We start from the raw sequence: 15,575 nt of genomic DNA on the forward strand, positions 1-15,575 counted from the left end.
ATGTTCACTGTCAGCAAGCTTACAGGTTATCATACAGGCTTATCAGCAAGCTTACAGCGTGAACAGAATAACAAATGGATAAGGATTGAAGTCAAAAAGCAAGGAGATTTATTAGGAATCGATTTGTAAGGACTTTAATATTTATATATGACTTATATAAATATTAGAGCTCAGTTTTAAATCAGAATTTCAAACAAAAACGATTTCCTAACTTATAGGAGTTTTTATATCTTTCGATCTTATCTCTAAAACTACTCCTATCCTATTTCAAATTATGGTTTTATAAATACACGTTTACTGAGTTGTTTCAAACGTCTTTATGCTTTTACTCAGTAAAGATAACATTATTCAAACGTTCATTATTCAAGCAAATTAAACGTGAGGTTGTTGAACCAAGAACGTTGGATAGTTTGTTGAGTTATGACCGTTTGGAATGATGGTATATAAACTTGAGTGTGGTTTCCGTTTTGTGAAAACAAGAACACACTTCAAGCTTCTGAAATACAACACACTTTCATTGCAAAATCTTACTTTGAGCTCTAGTGCTTATATTTGATTATATATCTATATTGAGTTCATAGTTTCAGTTGTATTACATTCATACATTGTATTGTTCAAAGTGTAAAGGTTTGTTGCTGTGTATCGAGCTTGTGAAACAAGGGAACAAGGGGACTAGTTAGCTAGAAGAGTATACTTGGGAAGTATAGGTCTTGGAGAGCTTTTGGTTCGTGGTTCAGGGGTTTCAGCAAGCTGATAACAGGAACAAGGGATAAAGGGAGTTATATTATTGAATCATTGTAATCGTTGACATTATTGATTAATAATATAATCTCTTACCAGTTGGTAGGGGACCAGGACGTAGACCATTAGGGTTAGGGGTCGAACCTGGCTAAAATTCTCTGTGTTGCTAGCTTACTGATTATATCTGTTTTGCATTGCATCTGCATTGTTAGCTAGCTGACTGTTTACTCTGATAATTAACAGCAAGCTGTCTGTGACAGTATAAATATTCGGTAACATTAAAAATCGGTCATATTAGCCATAACACCTATTCACCCCCCCTCTAGGTGTATAATTTCACATTGTAACATAGGGACCGGAGACGATTGCATATCTATTGGAGGCGGTTCTAAGAAGCTGAGAATCAATGACATTATTTGTGGCCCTGGTCATGGGATAAGTGTAGGGAGTTTAGGGAAGCATGGCGATTATGATGACGTCGATGATGTTGAAATTATAGGTGCTGTGTTCACTGGCACGACGAATGGTGCTAGAATTAAGACATGGCAGGGCGGAAAAGGGTATGCTAGGAACATAAGGTTTGAGCATATACTCTGTCAGAATCGCGATAATCCTATAATTATTGATCAGTTTTATTGTGATCATGAAAAGTGCGAAGATCATGATTCGGCTGTGAAGGTGAGTGATGTGAAATTTGTGAATGTGATGGGGACGTCGAAAAGAGAGACCGCGGTGAAGATAGAATGCAGCAAAACAGTGCCATGAGAAGACATAGTGTTGGATACTATACACTTAAGATCGAGTCAAGAAAAGAAGAAGGCTACATCTTATTCGAGCAATGCAAAAGGGGAAGTACGAGGGGAAGTAGTTCCTAAAGTTTTCTTCAACTGATCCATCTTTATATTGTTCTCAAATATGTGTAGGTAGGCTGAATTTTTTTTTTTTTTTTGTCAAAGTTAAATTTTGCATAGATTATGAGATTTTAGTTTACATTTTTAGATCAACATGTAATGTCACTTATATTTTCAAATTTTTATAATGGAAATTTTTTGTCCTATATATAGTTCTGATCTTAATCTTGTTAAGCATATACTTATATTTAGCTTTTGTCATAAGATTAAGGGTTCAAAAAGCCATCAAATATTTTTAAGAAATCGGAAAGTACAATATATCCAAGTCTTGCCTCTGCTGTAAATTGCTCCTGCCATGTCCAATGTGATCATGGGACCAGGGACAGAACTAGGATTCGTCAATAAACGTTGAAGACTTTTTGAGAACAGCCTAAATTTGGACTTTCATATTATAATTTGAAGTTCATCAGGAATTAGAGTAGAAATCAGGACGTTCTGTTTCCACCACTAATTTGAGTATTGGACCTTACTATCTTTCATTGCCAAAGATAGAGGTTGGACCTTACTATCTTTCATTGCCAAAGATAGAGGTTTCAACATTCATCTTAATCACTCGTATCCGCGACCTGGTCCAACAGTAAGTTCCGCCTGAGTCCATCTTACTTCTCTGCTTAAATCATTAAGAACCAATTATTTATTTTATACAGAGAGAGTGAACTAATAGTATCTCGAAGAGTCTCCTAGACTGCACAATAGCACGAATATACTGCCGGAGAAAATACAATCTGACCTTAAAATAAAATCCTCCAACAAGACGATGTGCAGCCTCATATGCAGGTAATATAGGAAAACATACTTGAACACAGATAAGAGAGGAAAGTAAACACATGCAACCAGAAGCAGCTAGGCCAAAGAGAACTCTACCTCTTGAAGTAAATATTTTTGAAATATAGGAGTGCAGTTGAATAGGTAGAAGATCTTATGCACTGACTTCTCCTCACCATTGATTGTTCCCTCAATGTAGCAATAGAATCGCCCTGCTAGTACAGACATTCATTACGACACTGAGGGAAATTGAGGAACAAGCTGTGGAGAGTGTACTAGCCCCTCCTCCTTCATGAAACAAGCTTCAAGTGTTGGAAGACTCTTGAGTACTATCTTTCAGTCAGTGCCATGTTTTTATAGACTGAATATAATCTCCACACTAACTCGGAAGTAGGGTCAGAGAGACCGATACATAAGTAAACCCGATGCCCTTTTCAAATAATGGAGGTACTGTTTGTTTAGTCAAATGGGACTGATGGAGTACTAGATTGAAACTAGTCGAGAAGCCGCGCGTTGCGGCGGCCTATAAAAATTATATTAATGATTCAATATTAATATTTGTAAAATAAAATAATTTTGTGGCTGTCCAAAAAGTATATTAATGTTTGAAAATTAATATTTGTAGGATAAAATAAATTTATATTATAAAAATCTTGATGTAATACCAATACTAATATATAAAATTGCAAAATTGGACTATAATTCGTAGTGAAAAAATGAACATACGTAATTAACAATTTAAAGCATGACGAATCTTAATTTTATTTGTTTTTTTTAAGTAATCATGTTCTTACATTGTCACATTCCTCCAATTTTTTTGAATTGACTGTGCACAAAAACATTTAACTTAAATCTGTAAGATAACAGTCTATACCTACCCTCTTAAAAGTTGCTTGAACGGAGCAAACAAATAATACATGAATAATTTTTTCCAATATGCAAAATAAATTATATAAAAATTAACAACAACAAACATGTCCGATGAACAAAACAAATATTATAAAAGAATAACCAACAAACATACATCACTAATAGTTAATTTATTAATATCAACCACCAATATCATGTAAAGAATATATTCTTTTCCCGTGTTTGGATTTGTCAGACTCCAATATAACGGTCTATAACTACCTTTGGTTGCAACAACCTTTATTTTTTTAATACTATATAAACAGCTTTCACTTATCGTTGCAGAAGAACGACGCCTCCGAGTAGAATTCGAGCAAGTGAACTGAGAGAGAGGTAGGGTTGTGGTATTGAGAGAGAGAATATTGTGTTTAGATAATCCAAAACCCTACAATCTATAAGGGTATTTATAGGTGCAGAGAGACTTGTGTGCTACTTTTTCCCATAATTAAATAATTTGAAACAAAATCAGATTAAAACTTTCAAGCTACTATATTCCATAAATAATCTGTCTCTTCCGTAATTAAATAATCTGAAACAAAATCAGATTAAAATTTTCAAGTTACTATATTCCATAAATAATTTGAAACAAAATCAGATTATGAAACTTGCTTCAAATACACCCGAAATTAAAAAAGTTTCTCCTTTGTATAAGTATATTGATTGATTTTATCAATTTTCATTATAGAAGAGAGTAGAATCTGCTAGACTCCAAAAAAAAAAAAATTACTTTAGAAGAGAGTAGAATCTGCTATAATTGAACGAGTGTTGTGACTAATATCAAAGTGAACTCTCATTTCAAGAGCGTGAGACTCACGCACAATTTATCAACAAAAAATGAACGGACTTTGTTACCAAACACACTTGGAACACAACAACATATTACTGTCATGATTTTGTTAATCCTACGTGGAGCGTGTGAAATTGAAATTAAACGAGGTCGCGCGTTTCATCTTCTTGCAACCTATTCTTCTCCCCACCAAACCAAAGCACAATACATATAATTCTTTCTTTCCTTTTCTTGCTCAGCTTTGTTGGCACTGGAACTCTGTTTCTCACTCTACTCTCTCTCTATATCCTTATCTGTAAGTATATTTTCATTCTTGCATGCCCTTTTCTTTTCAAGATTGTTACTTAATTGTTACTTGTAATTTTAAAGCCCTAATCTTGATGTATGGGATTAGGGTTTTTTTTGTTTGTGGGATCGATGCACATTTGTGATGGCTGTAGATCAAAGTTGTAGACTTGAACAAAATCTTGGCTTTATTTGAGAGGTGTTATATTCAATTTCTATGTATATTGGGTTGTTTTGGTTTATTATCTTGAAATTTGGAAATTCGGTGATTTGAGCTGTTAATTTGGTACTTAGAGTCGATGATTTCGTTTGTGTTGTATTTGGTGTGTTGGGTTGTGTAAAGTTTGATTCTTGAGGGATATGATGAACAGTTGACACATTGAATGAATTAGGTTAAAAAAATTGGGCTGATTTTTGGTGGTTTTGTTGAACCGAGATTTGTACCTTTTTGAGCTATGTTAAAATCCATACTAAAAAATTTTCGGATTTTATTTTCTTTGACCCTAGAAATTACTTCAGAAACCAGTTTCCTAATTTTAGGTCTTGTGACTGTTTTTGCTGAAACAGCCTCTATTACTTCCAGACCTCATTAAAATATGGAAACCTGTTAAATTGGGTTAATTTTTCCAAAATGCAGTTCACAATTACGTCATCACCAACATGCCCTGATGATTTTTGGTATGTTACACATTATTAATTACACTAAATGTGTAAGGACACTGAGAAGGGAGGGGAGGGGGGGGGGGGGGGATTGAAAACCATGAACTTTGGCTATCAGGAGGTTGGAAGCAGTAGTGCCTACTGCCCCTGTAAATCTGTAATCAACTAGTCTATATGCTTGAAACAATACTCACATACAACAGTTATGCTATTAAGCTATTTAGTTAATCACATATCTAGATACAACAATTCATAAATTCAAAGATTTGATGCTCATGGTTTCATGATTATACAATAATCGACTATGAATTTAAAGTAAGCAAGTAAAGTCAAAGATATAAGCACCCAGGTAAGCAAGTATGAGTATCGCCTATCTATCGATGGAACAACTAGGGTACAAATCAATTAAGGACTTACCTTAGCGATTTTATTAGCCGATTAGGGATGTGAGATGCTCAGAATCTCAGACTGTGATTTGTTTAGAGACTCACAATATCTATGTATGTATGATTATATATATAACTATTAATGTGTATAATATTATCTAATTTAATATTAATTCGTTTAGTAAATTCAGTTATTCAGTTAGGCGTGGTTAAAAACCAAATTACCGAATAATTGAAATTCGAAAATATCCTTACCGAAAATGGAACCAACTGAAGTTTGAAGTATTGTTAACCTAACTGAATTTTTTCCTTGGTTAATCAGTTTGGTTTTCGGTTAATTAAAACCGTTTGCACACCCCTAGGAAGCAGCCTTGCCACTAGGCTAGTGGCCACTAATGATTGCTCCACTAAAGGTTTTAGTCATATGTTATAATCAGTATTATGTTACAAAATAATGACTCATGTATTCCTTTTCACTTTTGAATTCTAAATTAGTATTTTATATGCCGCCTAATGGTTCATTTCCCCGAGTTTAATTTATTATTTTGAATTGCGAAAGAAATAATTTTGAAATTTTCCGAGTTATCTCTATGCAAACTAGTGTGGAGTTTGATTAGAAACTATCATATTATGCAGATCCTTATTTTTTTTTTCTTTAGGCTATGTTTGTTGCATGGACTAAAATCTTACTATTTATGCTTTGTACTCATTCTGTCGCATTCGATTCTTTGAAATAATCTCATGTACCAGTTTAGAGCACTTTCTAGTTCATTTTAGGGAATTTTGTAGGACCACTTCTCACCAAGTTTTATAACATGGTAGAAGAAAAACTCATGGAAATATATTTTATAGGAAATACTCTTCATAATTTAGAGTAAATAGGCTTATATGCCGGGATTGTAGGTAGGATAGCCATATACTAAAATATTAGATGGCATGTCTACAACAAGAAAGAAGTGTCATTAACATGTTTTGATCTCTTTTTTTTTTTTTCACAGCTTGAAACATCTGCGAAGATTACCTTCAACCAACAGATTACTTAACAATGGTATTCCGATTCAAAATATATGATATCTTTTTGCATGAGTCTTCCTTAATTGATTATTTATATATTGCATCTGTGAAATTGTCAATCTTTTAGAAAGGAGTATTTCACACCTGATACTTCTAACTCCCGTTGGTGTGATTTGGTTACCATAGGATGGGAATGCTTCAAATGATGAGAGTTGCAACATTGATTGGGATACAGATGATGAAAGGGAAATTGGAAACTTCCCCCCATCTTCAAGCTCCAGTTTTTCAGTTCCTAATGGAGATGTCAATGCTGGCAGTGGTGAGGTAAATGTAATGATATTAAACAAGTTGAAGTAACATTTTGAATCTTCTGTCAAAATTTAAAAGCAATTCAATGGCTACATTGTTGTGAAATGGATCCGGCATCTTTATGTTATTTTTCATTCTTCTTCGTTATCTATCTTAAGGCTGTCCACTGAGACTTTTAATGTATTTAGAACCCATCTGTTTTTAAAGACTTTCTTTTGTATTAGAATGTGCTTGGCTTTAATTGTGTGCTGTGTACATTTTTAAACATTACAATCATACATGCAGTTCTCATTGTTATACTTGCCCAACCCCTCTATCCTGTCAGTATAGTTCAGCTGTATACATCAACTCCACTGCTAGTTTTTGTTATACAGTAGAACCCCTCTAAAAGTGATATCATTGGGGCCGGAAAAATTTATCACTTTAAAAAGGTTATCATATTAGAGGGGTTTATTTATTCATATTGATCATTATCTGGGACCGAGACTTTTTATCAGTATAGAGAGGTTATCACTTTAGAGAGTATTAATTTGAAGGAGTTCTATTGTATCTGGCTACCTGCATTATCAATTCAAAAACCCTTTCCGACTTTTAAGATGAGCTTTAATATTTATAACAGTATGTCAGACATGAGACATCTGCATAGAGGACCATCTGAAAGTTGGATATAAAACAAGATATTTCCCTGCCACATTAAAAAAATAATATTTAAGTGGTTTATTTCATCTCTTCCCATTCCATCAAATGAAGTTGAGAGTGATAACTGAAAATGTACTGAACTGGCTATAATTGCCCTTTTTTGTGTTGAAGGCTGTACTTCGTAAGAGTAATCTATGTTAGCTTTTAGTTCCTGTCTTTCACATTTCACTGGGCATCATATATTTGAGTTGACAGACTAGATTTCCATGATTATATAGATTTATTTTTTTTTGTTTGACAAAATGATTATTTAGATTACTTGCACTACTTTTTGATTTTTTCTGTCAACAACTTTGCCTTTTATCTATGTTGTGCATGTATACGAATACATTTATCAAATTATCTCGACTGACCACCAAGTACATCTTTTGCATGTCAGGGATGTTCTTCTGCAGGTTCTGCCAAATATAGGTTGATCCATGACATGAAGTTTCCTGAAGAATTGGTCATTAAAGCAATTGAGCAAAACGGTATTTGCATTGTTTACCACAATTAAGTAATATGTTTAATTCAGTGGAGCCTCTTTTGCCCTTTATTTTTGTCCCCTTTATTGGACACTATCATCTCTAGTCAGACTTAAAAACTATGTTCTCTTGGCAAAGAAGTGGGAAAGAAACCATTGATCCAATGCCTGTCAATTGTTAACTCCCTGAAGCTTCTTTCAACACCTTTATCTTCTACTTGTGCAGGAGAAACAGAGGATTTTGAATCGATATTAGAAACTGTTCTTGTGCTGCAGGTTAGTCTTTCCTTTTGGATTGTTTTTTATTAGATTTTACTAGATGTACTGGATAATTGCAGTGTGGTTCAAAATATATATCATATTCAATAAAGTCTTTAAGCCTACATATGATTGTCATCTGATGTATATACTAGGTGTTTTCTCAATAATCTTAAAACTTATTTCCTTCAGGCTAACTATTCGCCTGTAATTGTGCTAATACTAAGACAATGGGATTACGATGATCTGTTTTTAACTTATTTTAGCCATTTTAAAGTTAATACCCTAGAGAGGTTTTATGTAACTTAACTTCTCATCTAGTTTGTTGGTCAAGTAACTGCAAAACAGTGCGGTAATAACTTATTGACACACCCTCGCAACTTAACTTTTCATCTAGATTACAAGTGGACTCGATGTAAGAATACTCTTGCACTTAAGCTACACAATCTGGAGATCAATGTGTAATGTATAGGACATGTGATCGAAATTAGAAGTTTACATCTATGCTGTTAGCAGACCATAAATAATTTTTATATCAATATGAATATTGCATAAATATATAATTACATCATCAACAAACCAATTGCTAAGTGTGCCAACTTTGAGTACGCAGGCTTGGACTACATACCTATACTCCTTTGTTGGGTAATAGTGAGGCCTGAATTTATTTCCAAGTGCATATAAGCTAACGTTTTTCTACATTTATACACGTAGGTCTGGCATTTATATTTGTAGTATCTTGCAGGCTCTTGAAAATTCTCCTGAGCCACAACAAGTTGTCGATTCTGATCAGTGCTCTTCAGCATACGATGATGGCTTCTTGGATGGTCTCTCAGATTCAGATAGCTGGTGTGCAAGTGAGATAGCTGTAAGTAATATTAAATTCAAATACTGAGTGGTACATTCTGTTGCAGCTTATATCTAGCAAATTTATCAGCAATTATTGGGTACCACACTTGAACAATTTTGGCAAAAGAAAATTTTCTTAAAATATTTGATTTTATATCTTTTCTGACTTGCATATGCTGGTATTCCAGCCTTCATATAGATAGACAAATATATCTAGACTCTTCCTAGAGTTCATCGTAAATTAAATCCATGAATAATATTGGAGACTCTTGGTTTCATACATTGAACATGAGTTGAGGACCAGAACATTCTGGACACTTAGTTTGTGGGACTTGCAATTTTTAACTATGGTTAGAAGTTTTAAAATAGTTTGCGTTTTACCTTTCCTCTCTGCACAACCCTGTTGTCCAGACGTGCTTGAAATTTTGTAATCAGTTTCGCTTTAATCAACCAAAATGTTATCAAATATCACAAAAATATGGTCCTGGACCATGTATATAAATAAATGTTTGTGGTGGTATCATTGTATCTTTGGTATTGTATTAATTTACTGTTTGTTATTCATAAACATGTTGATCTCCATTTGTTGGATCCATGTTTCTGTCGTGGGTGCCACCTAATCATGAATTCAGAATATAGCACAATAGAGTCCATATTGATTAGGAAAATACAAAATTTTATAGTGGTTGTAGATGTTTGTAGTTGTGCTTCTGTAGCCAGTTCTTACCAGTTGATATGAGGGTTGGAAGTCTACCTGATTCCTATGCATTGTAAAAATGTGCTTTTGATTTTATTTTTTATAATTATTGACACCTACCATTGCAAAATACTGGAGTTGCACTCTCGTGCTATCCTCATCTATATGCTACTTGGTCAACTTAATATCATTCTTAAAATGTTCTCTGACTTCCATTTTTGGGGTATATATAATGTGACTGAGAGACATAAGAGAGATTTACGGTTATTGATTAACAGGACTGTAATTATCTTTTAACAAATGAAGTTGAACATGAATGTGCTTATTGTGATTATTGTGCTATCATTTATACAAGTTTTTCATTTTAAATTCTGTTGCAGGATACTACAAATTCTTCATCATTGGACGACAAAAGAGTATTGGCCTTGACAAATATGGAATACTCGATCGAAGAAGCCTTAATAGCCATTGACAGATGTGGTGTGTAATGTTCGTTCTTCTGCATCTTAGTTTTCGCATTGTCTAAAGTGTTTATTGCGTCCAGATTTTCTTTTACTAGTGTAAGAGCTACTGTTTTATGATGCATCATCTTGATGAAGGCATTTGTTTGTTATATACCCTTTGTTGATCCAGTTATATATCAGGTTATCATTTTAATTTGGTTGTTATGTTTTAGATAAAAACATGTTTAATTTTCTTGTTAAAGTTGGTAACAGTTGAATCTAGTTATCCTGTATTGAATTAGGTATGTTGAGACTTGAGAGTAGAAGAGATGTACTCTCTAGGTTAGCAGAATTATAAGGAGGTAACTTCTAGCTGTTTCAAATTTGTGAAATGATTCGTTTCAGAAAAAATTAATTGCCCGAGTCCATTTGTCTTTTTGATGAACTAGTGATAGACTTCGGACTGCAAACAAGCTGACTAGGTTGCATATTATTGTTATTTGATAAAGCGTGATGATGTATGATTTCCTGTGGAGTGACGACATGTGTATTCTGGTTAAGTCTTGGGCATGTAAATATACCTCTTCACAGGTGTTCAACCCCCATCCGAAGTTAGGGATGGCAGTTTTACCCAACCCGATGGATACCCGACCCGTTCCGACCCGATTGGATCTACCCGAACCCGATTTTTTTGGATTTGGATCTTATTTTTAGACCCGAAAAAGTTTGGATCTAGATCTGGATCTCAGGTATTCCGAACCGAGACCCGACCCGAAAACCGAAACCCGAGTTAAACCCGATCCGAACTCGAAACCCGATAAAAACCTGATACAAATATTATATGTATATATATGTTATATGTTAACGTAAAGTATATATATTGAAATATTATGAATTAATTAGGTATGAATATTAACATTTTACTTAATTTTATATGCGCAATACATAATTTATATTCATTTCATCAATATTTTATTTTTCTAAATTATTGTGCATTTAAAAATCTAAATATAATAATAATAAAATATAAATGATAAGTTGAATAATTGTATACAATGAAGTTAACATGTTTCACGTGTTTATTGTACTAAATGAAATCTGTAAATCCCTTTTTTAAATTTCTAAATTTTAAAAAAAATCAATCATCATATTTTTCTATAGATATATTATTTTTGATTTTTATTTAATTTTATTTTTTAAGTATCCGAATTAGACCCGGACCCGAACCGAAACCCGAAAAAACCTGAGGGATCGGATCTTCATTTTCCGGACCCGGACCCGACCCGACCCGAAATATAATGGATCGGGTCTGGATCTCAAGAAACCCGACCCGATCCGACCCGTTGCCATCCCTATCCGAAGTCAATATAGACTTGTGCTATGTTAATTTTTCTTTTGCTTGCTGTTCCATTTTTTACAAAGTTAAAGCAGCAAGCTTTGTTTTGTACTTTTGTGTCTTTCACTGAAGCTCGATTTTCTTTATTACAGGTCCTGAGGCTTCAATTGCCGAACTAACAGATTTTATAACTGCTGCTCAAATGGCAAAGACAGATGATACCTTTTTTAGGGAGCTGCCAGATGAGAGCAAGGTGCTTGAAATTAAGGGATTACTTGTTTTATAGTTTGTATATTGTTTGTTAAATCATGATGTTAAAGATTATCGTGTGTTTTTTTTTTTTGACAACGGCAGAAGCACTTGGAGAGAAAGAGGAAGCTTTATGAGTTGGAACTGCTGAAAAAGAAAAAAAGGGGAAGAGGGGCTTATGATGCTGCTGAAGACAATGATACTATCCGTCTTCCGATACCAATGGTTGGCTTTGGACTGCCTACAGCAGAAGGGAGTTTAGTAATTCATAGAAACCTTCCAGAGGCAGCAATTGGACCACCATACTTCTACTACGAGAATGTAGCTCTGGCTCCAAAAGGAGTCTGGGACACCATTTCTCGCTTTCTCTATGATGTCCAACCAGAATTTGTTGATTCGAAACATCTATGTGCTGCTGCAAGGAAAAGAGGTTATGTCCATAACCTGCCTATTGACAACAGATTTATGCTTGTGCCACTTCCTCCACGGACTATACACGATGCTTTGCCTATGACAAAGAGATGGTGGCCTGCATGGGATACCCGGACAAAGTTAAACTGTTTGCAGACATGTATTGGGAGTGCTAGACTCACTGACAGAATCCGCAAAGCTCTTGAAAAGTATGAGGATGATCCACCTGAGAGTGTGCAGAAGTATGTCATTGATCAATGCAAGAAGTGGAACTTTGTTTGGGTAGGAAGGAATAAGGTGGCACCTTTAGAGTGTGATGAGGTGGAGATGCTGCTGGGTTTCCCTAAAAACCATACCAGGGGAGGTGGTATAAGTAGAACTGATAGATACAAATCTCTTGGCAACTCATTCCAGGTACATATTATGCCTTTATCTCATAGAATTATCATATATTAAAATTCAAACCTATGTAATCTTGAGAGTTTCTTTTGCTAAAAATCTCTTCCTCTTTTAAACAAATTCTTTGTTTCGAACAACTACTTGTTGCAGGGGTTTATAAATTTTAGAGTTCTGTATTGCTCAGCAGAAATCTACTGAAAGGATGATTTTTGTAAAATTTGCTTTCCCCTCGTATGTATAAGGGTATTATGTGATCCCTAGATATATATTTTGTTTTGTCTCTGTACCTCTGGCAACTGAAGTTTGCACAAAAATACACCTTAACCATCAAAGTTTCATTTTGAACGGTTTGACCATTATAGTTCGAACCTCGCATACTTTGAACACAAATCCTACACAGCTGGCCAGAGATTTGGAGACTGAACTGCACTTGCAGAAATATCTGGTGCTAATTAACACACCAAGGAGTTGTGCACTGATCTCTAAAAAAGTTACAGGATTTTGGGAAGAACTTTGGCAAGGCCGATTTTCTTTTTCTGTTACTTATGATATCAATTATTTTCAGGTTGACACTGTGGCCTATCACTTGTCTGTGCTGAGGGATCTGTTTCCTGGTGGGATTAATATGTTGTCACTTTTTTCTGGCATCGGAGGTGCAGAGGTGGCCCTTCACCGGCTTGGTATCCGTCTGAAAAATGTTGTCTCGGTGGAGATTTCTGAAGTCAACAGAAACATTGTCAGGAGCTGGTGGGAGCAGACAAACCAAAAAGGAACGCTGATTCACATTGCTGATGTCCAGAAACTGAATGCTGATAGGCTAGAGCACTACATGGCTTCATTCGGCGGCTTTGACTTGATTGTTGGTGGTAGTCCATGCAACAATCTGGCTGGCAGTAATAGGCATCACAGGGATGGGCTTGAGGGTGAACACTCTTCGCTCTTTTACGATTATTTTCGTATATTGGACCTTGTTAAGTGCATGATGAGCAGGCGTTAGTTCATTCCTTATCCGTCTCTTTATGTTCTTAGTTTAGCGCCAGTCTCTGTTTTAACTTGCTGTTCATTTAATCTTGATTATGTGTAATTAAGAACAAGTAGGATGGATGAACGCAGTGTTTACTAGTTGTATTTTCTCAGTCCTACACAAAGACTTGTACTTGGAGTTGGTTTGCAGAAGTCTACATTACTTGTTCTATGTTCCTGCTCCAGCAAAGAGCCCTTGTTAGGATTTAGGAAGCCATGAAGGTAGTGCCCCACCCCAGTTAGCCTTTTGTTTTCTGACGTTTTAATAATGATCAATTTAATTATGAACAAGTTGTATTTTGCATTTTATGGTTGGAGTTGCTTTGGATATTACATGCAATTATATTATCATTTATTTAAAATTTAGTCTCTATATGAACAAACTGATATTGTGTCTGGTGGTTTTTGAGGTATACACATTGATTGCAGAAATTGGGAATTATAACTAATTGGTAAACTTACCAATTTAAGATTTATTAGAGTTTTTTTTTTAATAAATCTGGGATTTTTAGTCAAATTGAAATGTAATCAATAAATTAGTAAAATATTTTTTAATGATTAATCTGGGAGGTTTAGAACACTGGTGTTAGTACCACAGATTTATATTCCGCATAAATTATTGATTCTATGAATGGATACTTGGTGATTCGAACTGTTGTCCCTTACTAAGAAATTTTTTCTTCTTCCGTCAGTTCCTGTGTCTGTAAGTGGTCGAGACCTTGCGGACAAAACCACTAGATATACCTCAAGAGCATCTCCAACAGTATTTCTAAATCATTTCTTCATTTCTTAAATGAGTGATTAGCTAATGAATAATGGCCCTCTTTCGTTCAATCAAATTTCTTGTATCTGGCTTATATCCGAGTAAAATGCTAATAATTTGTCTGAAGCATCGATCAGAAGTCTGCTCAGGTGTATTTGTACCCGGATAGACTTATAATGTACTTATCAACTTAAACCTACAAATCTGTAAATGAACTTATATCGGACAAGTCATCAGAGTTGACACGTCGGACAATATAGATCAGATGACACCCTGAATATGCCACATTTAAGTTGTTTCTGACAAGACAATACAACAAAAATATGTAAAAGAGTCTGAGTATGTAATCATGCAATAAACTGCCCCATTTCGAAATAGTAGCGAAGCTCATAGAATGCAATATATGGCCACAGGCAACATGTAGTAAGAGTTGGGGTAAAACCATGAGAAGGTTACAAGACTTTTGTAACTCTTTTGGAAAACTGAAACACACAACTAGCCAATGTTTGTTAAAAACAATATCGAAAATGCATACAAGTTTATGATATCTTCGCAAGTTACTAACACCAGATATACCTTAAAACAGAGTACCTGGGATACGTGTGTTTGTTGTTCCATGCCCATGCCAATTCAACACAAGAAGCAAATATTGATTTGATTTATGTTGTGTTTGGTTGGGGAGAATGGAATGAAATGAAATGAGTAAAAACATTTGAAACTAATAGCGATAGGAAGAAAGTTTTGAAAATATTTGAGGGAACCCAAAATTGTTATGACGAGGTTTGAGAAGAAATTGAGGATAGGAGATAATGGAACATTCCATCTCAAATTAAAGGTGTAATATATAGTAGATGATGTAAGGAATTGAATGGAAGAATAAACGAAATTTCTTAATAATTGTCCCTAATATAGTTCATTTTTCATTCCATTTTTTACGGAATCATTCACCTCAACCAAACACAACATTAATGTATCAAGTTATTAGGTCAAACATAGGCATTTTTTTCTCGTATGAAACAAAGATATTTTTATTTTTGATCAATAAAGATGGATTAAGTGAGATCTATACTCAATGACATGTGCAAATATCGTTTAATCTTATATGTGTAAGTATCTTAAATGAGATTAAGCTCACCACGTTTTTTCTCATATTCATATTGTAATTTGTACACATAAACTTTTCATATAAAGCAATGTTTTATATTAGGATCTTTTTGG

The 15,575-nt window shown here is 34.4% G+C and overlaps 2 protein-coding genes across 2 annotated transcripts; both read left to right on the top strand.

Annotated features, from left to right (window-relative positions):
- On the top strand, positions 1 to 1,506 carry LOC108212596 (polygalacturonase-like). The gene is made up of 2 exons (XM_064090087.1): positions 1 to 125; positions 1,068 to 1,506. The coding sequence occupies exons 1-2, from the start codon at positions 1 to 3 to the stop codon at positions 1,504 to 1,506; spliced, it is 564 nt and encodes a 187-aa protein (XP_063946157.1).
- Positions 1,507 to 4,183: 2,677 nt separating this feature from the next.
- On the top strand, positions 4,184 to 13,901 carry LOC108215304 (DNA (cytosine-5)-methyltransferase DRM2). The gene is made up of 10 exons (XM_017387748.2): positions 4,184 to 4,408; positions 6,443 to 6,492; positions 6,645 to 6,782; positions 7,846 to 7,936; positions 8,156 to 8,205; positions 8,933 to 9,055; positions 10,114 to 10,213; positions 11,665 to 11,765; positions 11,867 to 12,586; positions 13,137 to 13,901. The coding sequence occupies exons 2-10, from the start codon at positions 6,490 to 6,492 to the stop codon at positions 13,566 to 13,568; spliced, it is 1,758 nt and encodes a 585-aa protein (XP_017243237.1). The 5' UTR covers positions 4,184 to 4,408; positions 6,443 to 6,489; the 3' UTR covers positions 13,569 to 13,901.
- The last annotated feature ends 1,674 nt before the right edge of the window (positions 13,902 to 15,575 follow it).

This window comes from Daucus carota, chromosome 3 (assembly GCF_001625215.2).
Source record: "Daucus carota subsp. sativus chromosome 3, DH1 v3.0, whole genome shotgun sequence".
Classification (NCBI taxonomy): domain Eukaryota; kingdom Viridiplantae; phylum Streptophyta; class Magnoliopsida; order Apiales; family Apiaceae; genus Daucus; species Daucus carota.

Excerpts from the sequence above, each read along its gene's own strand:
- LOC108212596 (XM_064090087.1), top strand. The coding sequence starts at position 1 with ATGTTCACTGTCAGCAAGCTTACAGGTTATCATACAGGCTTATCAGCA. Across the intron at positions 126-1,067 it reads GATTTATTAGGAATCGATTT|GTGTATAATTTCACATTGTA; the intron begins GTAAGGACTTTA and ends CCCCCCCTCTAG.
- LOC108215304 (XM_017387748.2), top strand. Across the intron at positions 9,056-10,113 it reads GGTGTGCAAGTGAGATAGCT|GATACTACAAATTCTTCATC; the intron begins GTAAGTAATATT and ends ATTCTGTTGCAG. Across the intron at positions 12,587-13,136 it reads CTCTTGGCAACTCATTCCAG|GTTGACACTGTGGCCTATCA; the intron begins GTACATATTATG and ends AATTATTTTCAG.